At 47.6% G+C, this 15,952-nt stretch overlaps 2 protein-coding genes across 2 annotated transcripts; both read right to left on the minus strand.

Moving 5' to 3' along the window:
* Window positions 1–901: 901 nt before the first annotated feature.
* Window positions 902–5,944, minus strand: GSTT2B (glutathione S-transferase theta 2B). Its single transcript, XM_065738993.1, has 5 exons — window positions 5,822–5,944; window positions 3,903–3,990; window positions 3,124–3,274; window positions 2,406–2,582; window positions 902–1,621 (listed from the first exon to the last, which is right to left on the minus strand). The coding sequence occupies exons 1-5, from the start codon at window positions 5,931–5,933 to the stop codon at window positions 1,421–1,423; spliced, it is 729 nt and encodes a 242-aa protein (XP_065595065.1). The 5' UTR covers window positions 5,934–5,944; the 3' UTR covers window positions 902–1,420.
* Window positions 5,945–7,030: 1,086 nt separating this feature from the next.
* On the minus strand, window positions 7,031–15,811 carry DDX51 (DEAD-box helicase 51). The gene is made up of 16 exons (XM_065738966.1): window positions 15,788–15,811; window positions 15,444–15,715; window positions 14,895–15,139; window positions 14,619–14,769; window positions 13,562–13,707; window positions 13,130–13,201; window positions 12,849–12,955; window positions 12,217–12,325; window positions 11,440–11,585; window positions 10,622–10,820; window positions 9,833–9,948; window positions 9,627–9,743; window positions 8,862–8,963; window positions 8,338–8,401; window positions 7,958–8,092; window positions 7,031–7,228 (listed from the first exon to the last, which is right to left on the minus strand). The coding sequence occupies exons 1-16, from the start codon at window positions 15,808–15,810 to the stop codon at window positions 7,202–7,204; spliced, it is 2,031 nt and encodes a 676-aa protein (XP_065595038.1). The 5' UTR covers window position 15,811; the 3' UTR covers window positions 7,031–7,201.
* Window positions 15,812–15,952: the final 141 nt, after the last annotated feature.

The following is a 15,952-nucleotide window of genomic DNA, read 5'->3' on the forward strand; positions in this document are numbered from 1 at the left end:
GCAATTACATGTTTCTAGTAGATACCACTGAGCACTGGCCCAAAGAAGAGTTCGACTGACGTGCCAATCATCACTCATCTTGGATTACATCAACATGTGTTGCAATGGGCAATTATGTAAGCGTTGCGAGGTATTGGGTCTCTGTATCAAGGGGAGCTCACCTTATGGTTACTTGATCAGTGGTTCATGTCGTGAAGGGGTGGAGTGTATGGGAACTGCTGAACCACGGCCTGAACCACTGATTGGTCACCTGAGGTGAGCACCGAGTCAGCCATGGGGCCACAGGTGAAGGTGATATACCTGTGTGAGTGGAAGGGGTGGAGCCTGGCTGCACCTCTCCCAAACCCCATTTAAGGGCTGACCACCACCAGGGAAGGATCTCTTCTTGGAGATCCCTCCCATGTGGAGTCCCCTGTGAGCCTTGTCATCCTAAAGGTGAGCCATCTTCTCTTTTGTATTATTTGTATACTGTTTATATAGAACTACTTAAAATATACCATCCCCTATACTATCTCTTTGTGGAGTACCATCCTTGGGAGTTATTTACCCCACACCATTTCTGTTTACAAATCCAAACAGAGCGAGGACGCATTGCAAGGGTAACGATTAACTTTACTGGAAAATATGTCATGACAGAAGAGAGTGGAACAAGCACATTATTTCAGCATTATTTAGCTCGCTTGCTAAGCACTCCACTTGCTCTGGGGTCGGCCAGCACAGCTCCCTCTGCCCCCAGCACAGCAGTGCTCAGCAGCAGGGATCCCGCATTCAGTGGCCTCCGTGGGGCTGTCAGGGGAAGGGACGGAGCACCAGTATGACTCGACGAATGCGAGCACGTGGCCGGCAGCGGATTCACCTAGAAAATCAACTTTTTTCAACGGCATAGTTTGTAGGTGATGGCTTAAAGTTACTTTTGAGGATAGCAGCCTCTAGTGGCCAGCCGTTCCCTTACCCTCCTGGGCAGGGGCACCAGCCGAGGGCTGCCCCTTGGCCATCCTCTTTACTAAAAGAACAAAAATGCTCCATCTGAGCTTGCTGCAGCATGAATGCCATTCTCAACAACTAAAACACCTTATTTCAGGCAGATCTGCCACGCTTTCAGGGAAGCTTTGCAGAAAGGGGCAGTTCTGACCAGCTCCTGTTCCCACATGGATTGAATCACCTCTGTCCTGAAGCAGAACAGTGCTGTTGGAGCAAGAAGGGAAAAGCCTGAGCAGCTACAGCTCACATATCTGTAGTGGACAAGAGAGGAAAGCAACTTGCTGCAGCCTGTTTAAGATGCAGTTCTCTTCCCTTCTAAGTTGCAGAAAAACTGTACTGGAAGTGCATTTTGCTGACTGCTTTTTTTGGTATGATTATTAGAGGGATATTATTTAAAGCATACACAAAATAATTCGTTTGGAGTGTGACACCCTTGATTCTAGTTGACTTGCTTTAACAGCTGCTGCTTTAAGTGTTCCCGCAGCTCGGGTGCGATTTTGTCCGCAGTCACGCTCCTGGCACTCAGGATCTCTTCGTGTGCTTCCTGGAAGATCTGCTTCCCCACGGCTTCTTCCACCCGCCCGCGCCACTCCGCTAACTTGGGCCTCTCCCCAAAGAGATCGTAGCCAGAAGCAACAGGCTGCAGAGAGAGCAACAGAAGCCGGCCATGAGGCTTCCCTGCCCGCTGCCAGCCCAGGTGTTTGCCAGGGCTGGGAGCAGAACAAAGCACAGATGTGCCTCCTGTTTGAGGCAACAAAGTCATGGAGTTCATCTCTGTTTCTTAACCTGCAGGAAGCAGCTGCTGTGCCCTGAGTCCTGCAGCGGATGTACGGCTGTGGCAGACCCCCAAACTGTGTCATGTGGAACACAGAGCTCCACACACACTGTGTCCCTTCCAAAAACGTCATTTCTGTAGCTCATTCTATGACACCGAATCCTGGTAGTGGGAGAAAATCAAATAGATTTATTCTCCCCTAAAACAGAAGGTGACTTTATTCCTAGACAACGCAGACAGTGCTTCAGTACTTCTGTCCAGGATGAGGGTGAGGAGTCCCTACACTGCTGCTCAAAAGATAAAGCAGTGGTCGATGAGCACCTTATGTTCAGCTCCCCTGAGGCAATAGCTTCTCTCCTGAATTTGTGGTGTAAGCGAGAGAGCTGTTCTTTCAATCTCTCCTTCATCCTCCTCTGTCTACTTTGTAATTGAACTTCTTTTTTTCCCTGGCATAAATACTAAGTATAAGAATACTAAGTAAAATAAAAATACTAAGAATAAATTCCCTGAAAATTCTGCTCACGGTCAAAAAGGAACAAGTTTTAATTCCACTAAAGAGTAAACTGGAGAGAAAGGCCTGTTCTAGAGAGATGCTGCTGCTGCTCACAGCCCAGTTTGTATACCTGACAGCAGTGCGATCGATGCTCACCTGCATGAGCTCCACCAGGGCTACAAGGTCTGCCAGGGAGATGTCGCTGCCCACAATGAAGGGCTTGTCCTGCAAGAACTTCTCCTCAAACTGATTCAGGACAGCATTCAGCTCTTCAGTAGCACCTTCCAGTTTCTCTGGAGGCAGTGGCTGGCCTGTAAGGAGAGGTATCAGCACCTGGCAGGGAGAAGGAAAAACACTGCTTTTTACATGCTTCCCTCTAAATGTAGTCCAGGCCTTCTTCCCAGGATCCCTCAGCTGTGCCCAAGAGCAGCTCTTGCAAGTGATTAATATCAGTGTCCATCCTCACTTCCTGTCTGTCTCCTCCCTAGAAAGTCTGAAATTTCAACCACACGAGTCTTCTCTCAAGGGAAGGCTGCATCATCTTTAAACAGCTGCAATTTGTTTTCCAGTGGGGTGTTCCTTCTTTCCAAGAAGCTGGGCAGAAGGCAGTGAGCTGCGTCTGCAGTCACACGGGCACATTTACCACGTGTACTGCTCCATCTGCATCTACAAGGAATGAGTCCCACAGGCTTCAGAGCTACAGCTGCATGTGGGGGATTCAGACTGCTCCACTTGTCTCTACTGACCTGCCACGTCGATCCCGGGTGTCGGTTTGCTCCTGACACCCGGCTTGTACGTTCACCCAGCACACAGAGGGCTACTGCCTGGGCTGTAGCACTCTCAGCTCTCAGTTTTTAGTGCATGACGGTCTTACCTTAATTAGGAACAGCTTGCTCCCCTTCCCACGAATGTTAACTTGCTGCCATGACAGGTACTCATCAACCCTGGCCTGTTTCTGCAGGTCGGAGGGATACCAGTGATCGGGGGTCTTGAATTTCCGGGCCAGGTACAGGAGGATCGCAACACTGCCAGAGAGCAGGACGGAGCAGTGAGTGGTGATCTGAGACGAAAGCACCTCACCCTTTCTCCTTCTTCCAAATACTGCACTGCTGTATTATTACTGACTTAATTTAAGTCAGCCCTACGCAAGGACGTGTAACCATCGGGTGGTCAGAGCACGTGGCAGTTTGTGCTGGTTGCTGGGGGACAGCCACTACGTCACCAGCAGGCCACGTGTGCCTCATGCTGAAACACCTGCAGGTGTTTTAGAGCTCTCATGAACCACAGGGTGAGTTCAAACCATCAGGGAGCTTTGCGTTGCCAGGCCATCCTGCAGCAGGTGCCTCTGACAGATCTACGGCCCTGAACCACAGCCCCCAGCTGAAGGCAGAGAGCAGAAGGATGTAGGGAAGGTATCTTAGCTCAGAAACATTGCCTGCGTGCAAGCTGGCTCCAAGCAGCAGCTCAGTTTTCGTAGCTGCCTGAGGTGATGACAAGAGAAGAGAAACCCTTAGAACAGGTTTATTTTACATACAAGCAGAAAGAGGCAAGCAACTGTCTGGACTGGAGTCCCAGTAGAGACCCAACAGTATGCTGGGGGGATCCGAGCAGTGGTTCAAACAGCACTTCAGTCTGAGCTTATTTGTGCCTTACCTCTCTGCTAAGGTGAAAGAGCCATCCTTCAGTGCAGGCACTTTCATCAGCACATTCACCTTCCTGAACTCCTCGGTCCTATGCTCCCCTGGAGGAAATGAGGAATTTTTTCTCATCAGTGGTGCTCAGCAGCCATCTGGGAACAGCCGAGGGGTCCGTGGGTGACACGTGGGCAATTTCTGGCCGTGACTGTACAAACGCAGCCCCATATTGCAGGGGTAGATTCTGGCTTTGCCTTATGATGTCAGCTAACTTACTGCCTGCATACCAAAACAACTTCTTGACAAAGGTCAAAATGGTTCAGAGTCCTTTCATACCAGCAATGTTTGTCAATTCAGGGCAGTACCAGCACGATGTTTGTGCTGGGAGGTACCTGTCAGGGTACAAACACCAAGCAGCTCTGGGGGGAAGGGATCTCAGTGCCACAAACACAGTGGGTTAACCAAGAGGAAAGTGAGAAAGAAAGGGATGTTTCTTTTTTTTCTTTCCTGGAAAGTAAGAACATTCGTATTAAACTCTTTTTAGTCCTCTGTTTAGAGGAAACAAATCCCTGCAATTCCATGTAAAGTCATGGGAACTTCATTACACAACTTTTTGAGAGCTCTTTGTGTGAGTATTCCTTATCGTGTATCAGAGCAAACGCAGGTGTTTGTTTTTTAGCCACCTTTTAGGTCTCCCCCAAAAAGCAGGCAGAGAGTAAAGCTGACCAGAGGTGCTGTGTTCATTTGGAGTCCCAGTGTGTTTGGTTACCTCTGGGCCTGAGCCCGGACACCTTCATTCATCCCTTCCTCTTCCCAGCCCCCAGCTTCAGCGTGCACACGTGCATCTCTGCAGTCACACTTCTCTAACACCCTGTCTTCCCTGTCATGCCCTGCTGTGTGAGTCACCTGGGAATCTTTGTGCCCCAGGAGATGCTCTGGAAAAGGTTTGTTTTCCCAGAACTTGGCAAACCCAATTTGTGAGTAATTCTCTTTCAGTTTTTCCATTCCCTTTGTGCTCCTGCTGCCTGCCTGCCTCCTTTGGATCAGCATCTCATCACAGCATTCATTGGCAAGAAGGGAAAGGGCACTGTATGGGCTTTTACCCCAGCTGCAATCTGTTCCTATTGAGACAGGTCATTAAGAGGAAAGCAGCACCAAGTGCATTCAGTGAGCAGCCAAGGCATGAAGGGGAACACCCAGAGAAGAAACCACAACACCCAGAAGTTTTTCTAATCACAAGCTGGAACCTCTGTTGTTTCTCTATCGGTTTGAGCCTTGGAAACCTTCTCATCTTGCATTGTTTTTAAGCCCAATACATTCACTGAATTTCACAACAGAGCACTAGAAGGGCCGAAAGGCAGTTTTTTACCAGCTTCACTTGCAAAGAAAGGAGATACAGATCTTCTGCTGAGAGCATACGACAGCTCTGGCAGGCTCCTACCCACTGGGAGTCGGTTTTAGAGCAAACAAAAGCCCTTCTCCCTTCTGCAGCCCGCAGCTTCCCGATTCTGACTGCTACGCTTCACCCCCCGTCTCCCACCTCTCCCAGCACTGACTTAACCCAACGCGTCCCGACGCAGCTCCCGCGGGAGGACCACCCCGCGCTGCGCTCACCGAGAAGGGCCGGGCCCCACGCTGGGCAATGCCCCGCGCACGGGTGCGCTTCCCGTCTTCTTTGGGCAACAGAGGCACTCAGAGCCGGCAGCCCCCGAGGAGCGGAGCTTCTCGGAACAACGTCTCTTTTCCTGCCCCCCATTTTCTGATGCGGTTGGGCCGTTCTCGGGGACCTCGCACAGAGCTCTGCAGAACCGAACCCCAAAGGGGATCTGCGGCACCGCCCCGTAGGAAACGGGGATTCGTTATGGGACTCCCCCCGCCCAGCCCGTCTCCGTGCCCGCTGCGAGCCGGGAGCGGCAGCCCCTTCCCAGCCCCGCTCACCCTTCATCAGCTCCACCCGCTTGAACTCGAAGGGGATGTTGTTGCTCCGGGCGAAGACGTAGAGCGCCCGGCAGGGCTGCGAGAGCAGGTCCAGGTACAGCTCCAGCCCCATGCTGCCGCTCCGGCCCGTCCGCTCAGCCCCGCGGCCGCCGGGTCGGGGCGGGGCGGCACCGGGGGGGCGGACCCGGAGCTCCCGCCCCGTTCCCAAACGAGGAATTATTATTTAATAAGAAATGAAGGCGGGTGGTGAATGGGACGCCGGGACCGGGCAGGTTTGCTCGCGGGAGCTCGCAGCTCTGGTGTAAGGGGGTTGTACGCGTCTCCGGCTCCATCACTAAGCCAAACCAGCTTGATAGACAGGCACAGCACTCAGGAAGCAGCAAGAGATGCAGGCTCTGCTGCTGTGACAGTCACACGTTGCTCCTGCTGTGTTTATACCACACAACCACCTTCCCCCACCTCCATCCCACCAAGCTTTTCCAGCATCCCTTTATTCCTCCTCCCTCACTGTATTGCCAGCAACGGTGTACATTTATACTGTTCTACAGAATAACAGAAGCCAGAGAGCTGGGCCACTTCCTGCAGGCCTCCAAGGGCCGGTGGAGATCACAGCCACAGGGCAGGCCTGAGCCTGCCAGGGACAGCTACAAATACCAGCGGTAAATGCAGAGTTAGAGCTTTTAAATTAACAAGACGTGAGATGTTTCAGCCCGCAGTAACAGCAACGCTTCGTGTAGCAGCTGCTACCCCCCCTAGCCCTGAAAGGAAGGAAACAATGCAGTCAAGGAAATGACAAAACGACACAGAGCTGTACAACCAAAAATCCACTGTCATCACCTCTGCACTCCAGAAACTTTAAAACAGTATACATAAAATATTTTAAAAACATACTGCCTATTTATTTCAAAGTTGCAGTTCATTCCACCCAGAACTGCTCTCTGAACAGCATCCAGGCATTGCACTGCACACACCTTTATGCTTTCATGAGGATGCAGCTCCTTGCACCACAGGGCAGAACTGAACTGTCCCATTTCAGGGGCAAGGAAAGGCACAACCCACACCTCTGCTGACCAGCAGCTCCATCAGGTGGTCCAGGACCAAGAAGTGGACGTGGCTCTTCTGTTCACTGGGGGTAACTGGGTAACGATGCTAAATCCTCTTCAAAGCAATTGCATTTTCTTCTCAAAAAAAAAAAAAACCAACAAAAAACCAGAAAACTGTTTCCTGTGTCCTTGGAAATGGGAATGAGGCCTCTGATAGCTGACTTGGGACAGGATAAGCTTGAGGAGATGACCACAGAGCTCGGGGACCACACCTCCTTCTTCCTGTGCTGAGTTATCTTCAGTGCCACGAAACACTGCCACCTCTGCCCGCGTTCATTCAGATTCGTTTCTGTGCTCTCTCATCCTGTTCAAAATCAAAGTTGAGGAGAAATGGCCCAGGTCACACAGAAGGGACTTTGGGCAGCAGTGTAACAGTATCGACATCGTTTCCACCCTGCCCCAGTTCTCCAACATTTCTAATCTGCAACTCAAAATCATGATTGTTCAAGGACAAACATTTATCAAGAGTCCTCAAGGAGGAGAGCAGAACACTTGCTCAAATCATACAGCACAAAAGTATCTGCTGCAGTTCCCTTATCCACCAGTCTGCTAAGTTAAATGCTACCCTGCTCCTCTCTGAAAGCTCTTAACTTTCCTACTGGTGTGTAATGGTCTGCAGAAAATGCTTTCCTGGCTCGAAATACCCAACTTCTGGTCAGCAAGGCTCCAAGTTACAATCTTGAAGCTCTGGAATGACAAAAGGCTCAATCTGCATTTTGTTTGCTTTCCTCTGCGTGGCTGACAAAATCCATGCTTCAGAGACAAAGCCAGAAAAGGAAAGGGGCTAACACAAATACTGTCTACCTTTCTTTTAACAGAAGCCCCTCCTGTCCTCCCCACCATTTCCTCGTTTTTCATAACAATGCTCTCAGTGATGCACTTCCTTCACATAGAAATAGATATATTTCAGTTCAAGAGGACCCTGGACACTAATACTCATGCTTGTCATGACTTGCAATGAACTGCATAAACTGTAGTTTAGGATTTTCCATTTTCTTCCCCCTTTTCTGCCATTTTTCCCTCTTGCAGTTACCTTGACTGTCTTCTCCAGTTTAGACAGGGCCTCCTCATACTGCTGCACCAATGGCTTTAACAGCCTGCCCTTGACCAAGTGCTGCTTTATGTCTGCAATGCCAGCATCCTTCAGCATGCACAGAAACCTGCGTTCCTGCACAACAAAACGGACAGCAGAAAAAGAAGTGAGTACCTCTCCTTCACAAGGGGCACCCTGCTGCCCCTCAGCTAGAACATGAGCACATCTGGGGATTTGCTGCCTCGTCATGAAATGACTGAAGAAAAATTTTCTAAGTATAAAACACAGCTGACTGGAGAATGTAAGAAGTTGATAGGAGCTTTCTGTTCCTTACAGTCCTTCACCTTTCCTCTTAAATGAATGTTGCAGTGATGACACACCTGGATTCTGAGGACCATGCTGAAAGCTAAGCCTGCTTTTCCTGCACGAGCTGTTCTTCCAACACTGAAATCAGAAGAAGGAACATCACATCAGTTCAGTCATGTGGCAGTCACTGCCATTGTCAGCTGCAGGATTCTGACTGTGAAGCTCTCCAGATTTAGGAGAAAGTCTTGATTTTTATGTTTAATAGGGCTAGCTATGGGTTGCAGAGGATGACCATTTCCAGAGTTCAATTACAGCTGCTGAGACTCTGCAGTGTTCTGAGCATCTGGAAACCCAACTTGATGCTGCCCGGGACTATTTCACACAAGCTAGAAACATTTTACTGAACAGGGTGCTAAATTTCCATTTTAATACAACATTGCTCTCATGATGCCATGAATTAGCTTCTGTTTTAAAGTCAGTTGTACACTGAAGTTAAAAAAATCAATAGCTGAAACTCCTTTTAAGTGCATGTTGCTTATGCAAAGTATATTAGAGAACACCAAGCTCCAACACCTCCTTTTGTTCCTGCTTGTCTTACCGGTGGACGTACGTCCTGATGAACTGAGGTGTGTCATAGTTTATTACACAATTCACTCCTTTAATGTCAATCCCTCGAGCAGTGGCATCTGTGCTGATTAACCTGGTTTTAAATGTACATACAGTTGTTTTCAGGTGACATCTCTGCCATTGCACAAACACATACAAAACAACTGAACACAGTACAACTACTGCTAATCTGTTAAAACCACACAGTCACCCTCTGAGCTGCGAGCACTAAAACAGCACTGCAACTCACACAATGTAATTGGCATTAGCTGCCTGTTCTAAGCACCTCTACAGTTACAGATGAAAAGCTACAGGGCATTTCCAGGCTCTCCAAGCATGCACACTGAGCCACACAGCTCCCAGAGGTTACAAACCCATAAACCATCTGAGCACTCCTTAAAGATACTGAATGCAGACAGTGATGTGTCTGTGAGTAATAAAGGAAGAATTTAAGTGCAGGGTTTGGACAAAAAGAAAACCCAGAAAAAAAACACTGACCTTCTTTTTGGGAACATTCCATAGATGCAATCCCAACACAGTTATGAACATCACAAAGTGAATCGCAGTTACAGACAGAAGTAAATCTGTCTGCCAGTGTGACTGGGCCAGGTCTCATGCCCATTTTTCAAGCTGATTCCTGCATGCTCCGTTTTACAGGGAAGCCCTGTTTAAATTTCCTCTTGATTCTAACTAGCTTTCTCACACTAGATATAGTACATGGCCTAAGACTTACAGGAAACTCATTTAAAGTACTCACAGTTGTATCTTTCCTTGTTCAAATTCCTTCATGGTTCTCTGTCTCTCGTTTGGAGGTAATCGAGAAGAAAATTCAGCCACAGTGATTCCACCAAAAGCCTGAACAAGCAGGAACAGTCTGCAGGGGAACGGCACAGGAACGTCACTACCTAACTCTGAGAAAAACCATGGCAGGTGTCTGCCAAACACCCTCACGAACATATTCACCTGTGAGAAGCCTCTCTGGAGTTGGTAAAACACAACACACGGGTAAACTTCATTGTCAGCATGAAATGCAAGAGGAGCAAAGGCTTGGAATTGAGGTCACAAGGCACATAGCTTTGCTGCAGTCGTCAGGGAAGAAGTTCAGAGACAGAGTTACTTCTTGCCAAAGCTACCTTCCCTGAAACTTACTGCCTGTCCATAACCTACATAGGCTTGGATGTTTTGCAACAGCAACAAAACCAGATCCCACAGTGCCACCCCTTCAGAACAAGTCACAGCAACACAGTACAAGGCAGAGGCAGGAGATCTATGTTGTTCCAGTGCTCTCACTTCTCTGTGGCAAGTAACAGCATGCACTGCCTTCTTGTCTACAGACTGATCTGTACTCACATGCCTCACAATGCATGTTATACACACACATGTAAAATATAACCTGAGATGGGCAGTTGAGAAATGCTACATTACTACTTATCTCCACTCCCTTCTGCAAGCAAACTTAATTCTGTATTGAAGAGTTTAATTTTAAAGAATTACAGTCCTAACCAAACAGTAATGAGAAAACAGATGAGCCAAGGCAGAGCTCTTTGAGTCACAAATAATCCCAAAGCCACTTTCTTTCAGCATCTCTGTAACATAAGGCATCAAAGGAAAGGTGTATCAGTTTATAGGCTACACTCATCACTAGATATGCCAGAGTTAAACTAATCCTGAAGTGTAACTTATTCAAGCACCTTTTTTCCAACAGCTACCAAATATGTTACTTTTATGGTTGCAAGAGAACTTGTATCATACCGACAGCCCCTCAGGGAGTGTGTACTTCTCCTCAGCATCTTGATCTGTCTCTGTTCCATCTCGGAGTGTTTTTTTCTCAGAATAGACAGATGTGAAGAGGCGAGGCTGAAACAAGCCCAACTGCTGCAGCTTCTCTGGGTCCTGGGTCAGCGTAGCTGAAAACAGCAGTTTCTGTAAGGGTATCTGGGGGTAACAGCAGCTGAAATAAACAGCATATGGAAACTGAACTCTGAGGATAGGGCAAGGGTATTCCCACACACGTGCTTTCAGATGGTGTTATAAGGGAACTAATTAACTCTTTCTGACACCCTTTTCCCTCTCTGGGCCCTGCTGGTAGGATGTTTCCTATTCTTGTTTAGGAGTGCAGTTCACAGATGGAACTGGATCAGCACTCTCAAGTCAATTGCACAACCCTCATTTGTTACCTTGGCACACATCCTTGTACCCCAGTCACTCCTGCCCCAATCCTAGTCACTTCCTTCCTTCACTGCTGATCTCAGTTTCTGCTGCAACTCTGTCATGCTATTTGAAAAGAGAAGCAGCACATACACAGCTCAGCATTTTCCTTCCAATTACTCAGTTTGCCAGAGGGCAATACTACATTCAGGGACTTGCAGTACTTCTTTTGATGCTGCTTTAGTCTAGTTAAGGAATGCCTGAAGAAGACAATACTCAGATTTCAGTCTAAAAGACATCCTTTAATACCTGCTGTTCACTGCCTGCTTTTCCAAGCTTTGCAGAAGTAGCTGTTTTACTTTGGCAGACATTTCTCTAAGTACCCTTGCAATCAGTTCAAAGAAATGCAGTTAGCAGCTTACCCAGCTGCTGTTACAGGCCCTGGTTTGGTCCTCTGGAAAAGTGTATTAGAACCAGCATCATTTTCTGCTTGGAATGCAGCGTGGACAAGTTGGTTCAGCCAGTTCTGGTGCATGTCATCAATCATACGGTCAGCTTCATCTATGATCTGAATTCATACAGACAAAAAAAACCCAACACTACGTGTTAAATGCTATCCTGACCTTGGCAGCTTTTCTTTTCATTTTTATTTTTTAAATCTACAACATGAGCCAGAATTCAAGATGTACAGAAGCTTCTATGCAACGGAAATTCCTTCTCTGCCCATCTTTTCTCAAATGAAGGCAGACGTTTCTACCCCAAAACTGAATTTTGCTTTCATTTCAGTTGCTCAGTACCCAACCTGACACTCAAACTACACACAAGCTCATTTGCACTTATGCAAAGACATGGTTCTATTTAAGAGATAAAGCTCCTCAAATCTTAATTAAGATGGCAGCTATGTCTCCGTACAGATCCAATATGGTGGAATTAACTTCAAACTCCAACAATTAAGCTATTTAAAAAATATTTTTTTTTTCCAGGGTTTATTCCAAGTTTGTGTCTGCAAGGGCAAGTAAGTGCCACGATCTGGAATAGAACTTCTCATCTTAAGGCAGCTGCCTGAGCAGACTAAAGCACAGACCAAGCACATACAACAGTTCCAACAGAGATGCATTTATGCACCATGCCAGAGCAAAGCAAGAATTACAGACCCAGCAGACTGTGCACTGAGAAGGGAGATGTGGGAGCTGACTCACCAGGAAGCGAAGCTGTGTCAGGTTGAACCCTGGGGTCTTGCTAATGTGATCTGCGAGCCGCCCTGGTGTAGCAACAATAATATCAGCAAGGCTGCAGTAGCCTGTCACCCTGAAAGAACAAGCAGCTCATCAGTAAGTTTCTCCCTGCACTGTAAAGCATATAACAAAGATCCTTGGTGAGAAGGCTGATTTTCCCAATGCTTTTTCACTTAAAGTAATACAATTCAAATACGTAATTTACCAGCAAAGAGAAACAATACTGGACACTAAACCCTATTCTCTAGTGTACCACTTCAGTTTCAACAAGTAACATTCCTCATTGCACTTGAGAAAAAGCACTTAAGAAAAACTGCAGCAAAAAGCTATACCAGTCTTTTGTTTCTGTGGGCATACAGTAAGTGCTTGCATTCTACTCAGCCAGTGAAAAGCCCTACAAATCTAACAACAACCACAAGAAGGAATTGTAGCAGGCACCTGGGCAAAACCAGAACCAGCATCTAGCATATAAACCTGCTATCCAAAATCCTTACTGCACGATGATGCAATACAACAGTTTGTATTTTGACCTCTGCTTGTGGAGATTAAGGAGTTTATGATCTCTATAAACCTTATCAAAAGACCACTTCACCTACTTTTTCTGGACAAGCATTTCCTGCTCCTTTGCGAAAGATTTCTGGCCAGTAATCAATACAACCTTCAGACCTGTCCCATCGGCGTAAATGTTGAACACTTTACTCACCTGCAAAGAAATGGGCTTTGTTAGCTGCAGGAACACCAGTGAAACTGATACTTCACATTAACATCAGTCCCACTGACAGTATTCAGCCTGCTTCCCTGAATACATGCAAATATTTACTGCACTAGCCCTCATTTCAGCCCAGTTCTGCTCAGCAAGAGGTGAAGAGCTGTGTACTTGTAGTGCCAGTTCCTTTGTGGGCAGAACAACCAGAGCTCGTACTTGGCAAACCACTCGATCCAGCAGAACCTGTAAAAACAAAGGGCAAATTATTCCCTGACAGCAATGAGGTGAGAAGAAGCTTCTTTAAGCTAGTGAGAACGGACTGGCAAGACATGTCAAGTCCTCCCAGAGTTTCACATTTCTGTTTTACTCCCCCACGTCCTCTCAGCTCCTCATGCTTTATCTATTGTCTGTGAAAGTGCAGCAAGCACAAATGGACTCATGCAGATCCTTCAGACAGCTCTGAGCAAAAAAAACCAACCAAACCCTGCTCATTTGCCTTCACATATTTCTTGGCTTTCTCACCTGCTTTTAAATTCAAATTTTGCTCAAACAAAACCAACCTCAATGTTTTCCATACACATATTTTGTTGGTAGTAAACTCACCTGTACTATTGGTACGACAAAGGACAGTGTTTTACCACTGCCAGTGGGTGCTGAGACGCAGATGTCTTTGGGGCGGTACCCTCCCTGCCCCATCAGATACCCATTGGATGCACTCTGTAGAATAGCAGGTATCACCTCTGCCTGAACTGAACAAGAATGGAAACAGAGTTAATTCACTAGACCAAGACTAGTTTATCTAGGAAATCAATGTTTTATACAATGAATCTGTTTCCACATCTGTGCTGTTGATGCTATAAACATGAGACAGGAAGAATTAAAAGCAGTACAGATGTTATCTGTTTTCTCCACAGGTCTTTTTTATTTGTGAGCTTAGTACTGAGGGTAGAGATCTCCTTCTCCAAGAATTCAATTATTTCTTTTGCTCACAATAGATGTTACTTTGTTAAATACTGTTTTCAACTCATGCCCATACTGTTGTACTCATGTTAGGATGCTACCAGGCAGATTTAAAACCAAAGCATACTTGTCTGAGCATTTTTCTTTTTTTTTTAAGTACAAACTATTCTTATATAATCACAAGATATGCATCAGGGCACATCAGTATTATCTGCCAAGGAGCAAAACAAACTCTTTTCATAGGCTTTGAAGTCATTTAAGTTTGTTGCAAGGGAGTATACAAGGACTGAAGCAAACAGTCCTGTAAAAACAGCAGCTCTGGTTGCCAACTCTCTTCTTTCCCTGCCCCACAGCTGATCCTTGCAAACCAGCAACCTTGTTTTATATGTGAGGTTTAGCTGCCAGGGAACAAAGCAGAAAAAGTGGAATGACAAAAGCAAGATCTCCCTCTTTTGGCTGCTGTGAGCTATTACTTCAAAACATTTTGTGTAGTTGCACTTAGGACTACATAACAGCTTTCAACTACTAGCACACGTTATGAAAGTGAAGGTTCAAAACTGATTTCATTAATGTATTAAGTTTGCTTTTGTCTTACCCTTGATCTCATGGACTACATAAACCATACAGCAACAGTGAAAGAAATGGGTAAACGAGTTAAAAAGAAACGAGTAAAAGAGAAAGAAGAGCACTACCAAAGTACCTGGAAAAAAGGACTCTATTCCATTCATTTGCAGCTTTTTCAACAGCTTGGGATGAACTCCTGGGACATCTCTGACTGGAATTAGGTTTTCTTTGATACGTTTTTGCACTAGCTTGGGTTGAGCAAGCCACTGTGGTAAGAAGGGCTGTACCTGAGGTGAGAGATAAAGTGAGTAACCAAGTGTTTCTGCCACCAAACTGGCAAAGCCATACACCAAATATATGCTGGTAAGGTGCCCCTTCATTCCCAGCTATCAAAATTCAGCAAGGCAGTTACCTTCTGCACGGGCTTTTTGTCATAGTCTCCAAGAATCGTGAGGCTGGAGGGTGGTGGATGTACTTCTTCAGCCAGGGCAGCTGAGGGCAGCTCCTCCTCTGGGCTTCCACTTCCTTCTGATCCTTCACTGCTCTCTTTCTTCTTTGTTTCAGCCCCTTCAGTTCTCTCATCCTTCTTCTTCCTTTTAGAGGATTTATTTTTAAGGTTGCTCCCATCTCCCTGTTGTTCAGTGTCTCCTTCAGCATCTAGATAACAGAAACACAGAGCTACAGATCACAGTGTGCCACAGAAAAGGAGCACAGGAAATGTTTTCCATCACAGAACTTAATCACCAACTTGCAAGCTTACCCCTGAATTCAAGCACAAGGGCCAAACGCTGCTTTGGTGGTATGGGGGGCAGCTTAGAACCGTGCTGACACGCAGCCCTCTTTCCCTCACGCTACATATTGGGATTTCCGCCAGAGAAGGAATTACTTGGGGAATAGATAACAGCATTTCCTGTCGGAAAGACTCCACGAGGTACTCGGAGGGTGCCGGTGCCACCGTTACCTGCCGCAGGGCCTTGCTCTCCATCTTTCCTCCTCTTCAGATCCGCGCTGCCGCCCACGCGCTTCTTCCTCAGCCTCCCCCGTCCCTGCGCGTCGCTCTCCGCGCCACATTTCCCCTCCGCCGCTCCGTCCTCCACGCCCGGCCCCGCTCCTCCGAGCTCCCGCTGCCGCCTCAGCTGCCGGGCCTTCGCCTGCTCGCGGAGCCGCTCCAGCAGAGCCCGAGCCCGCTCCTCCTGCGCTTCATCCTCCGCCTCCTCCTCCTCTCCGGCGTACCTGAAACGGCCGAGAAAGAGCTCGTCACGCGCGACCCCCGGGCCGGGCCCGGCCCCACGCCGCGCCGCTCACCTGCTGACGGCGAACAGCGCCATGGCCGCGCTGTGATGACGTCACGAGCTCGCGCGCGGCGGAAGACTCCAGAAGGGCGGGAGGGGGCGGGGCCAATATGGCGGCCGACGTGGGGGCGGGAAGTGGAGGCCGGCATCCCACAGCGCGGTGCTTAGGACGGCCTAA

The sequence above is a fragment of the Cyrtonyx montezumae genome, unplaced genomic scaffold, assembly GCF_038088225.1.
Source record: "Cyrtonyx montezumae isolate F1298 unplaced genomic scaffold, pur_monq_1.0 scaffold_23, whole genome shotgun sequence".
NCBI classification, from domain to species: Eukaryota; Metazoa; Chordata; class Aves; order Galliformes; family Odontophoridae; genus Cyrtonyx; species Cyrtonyx montezumae.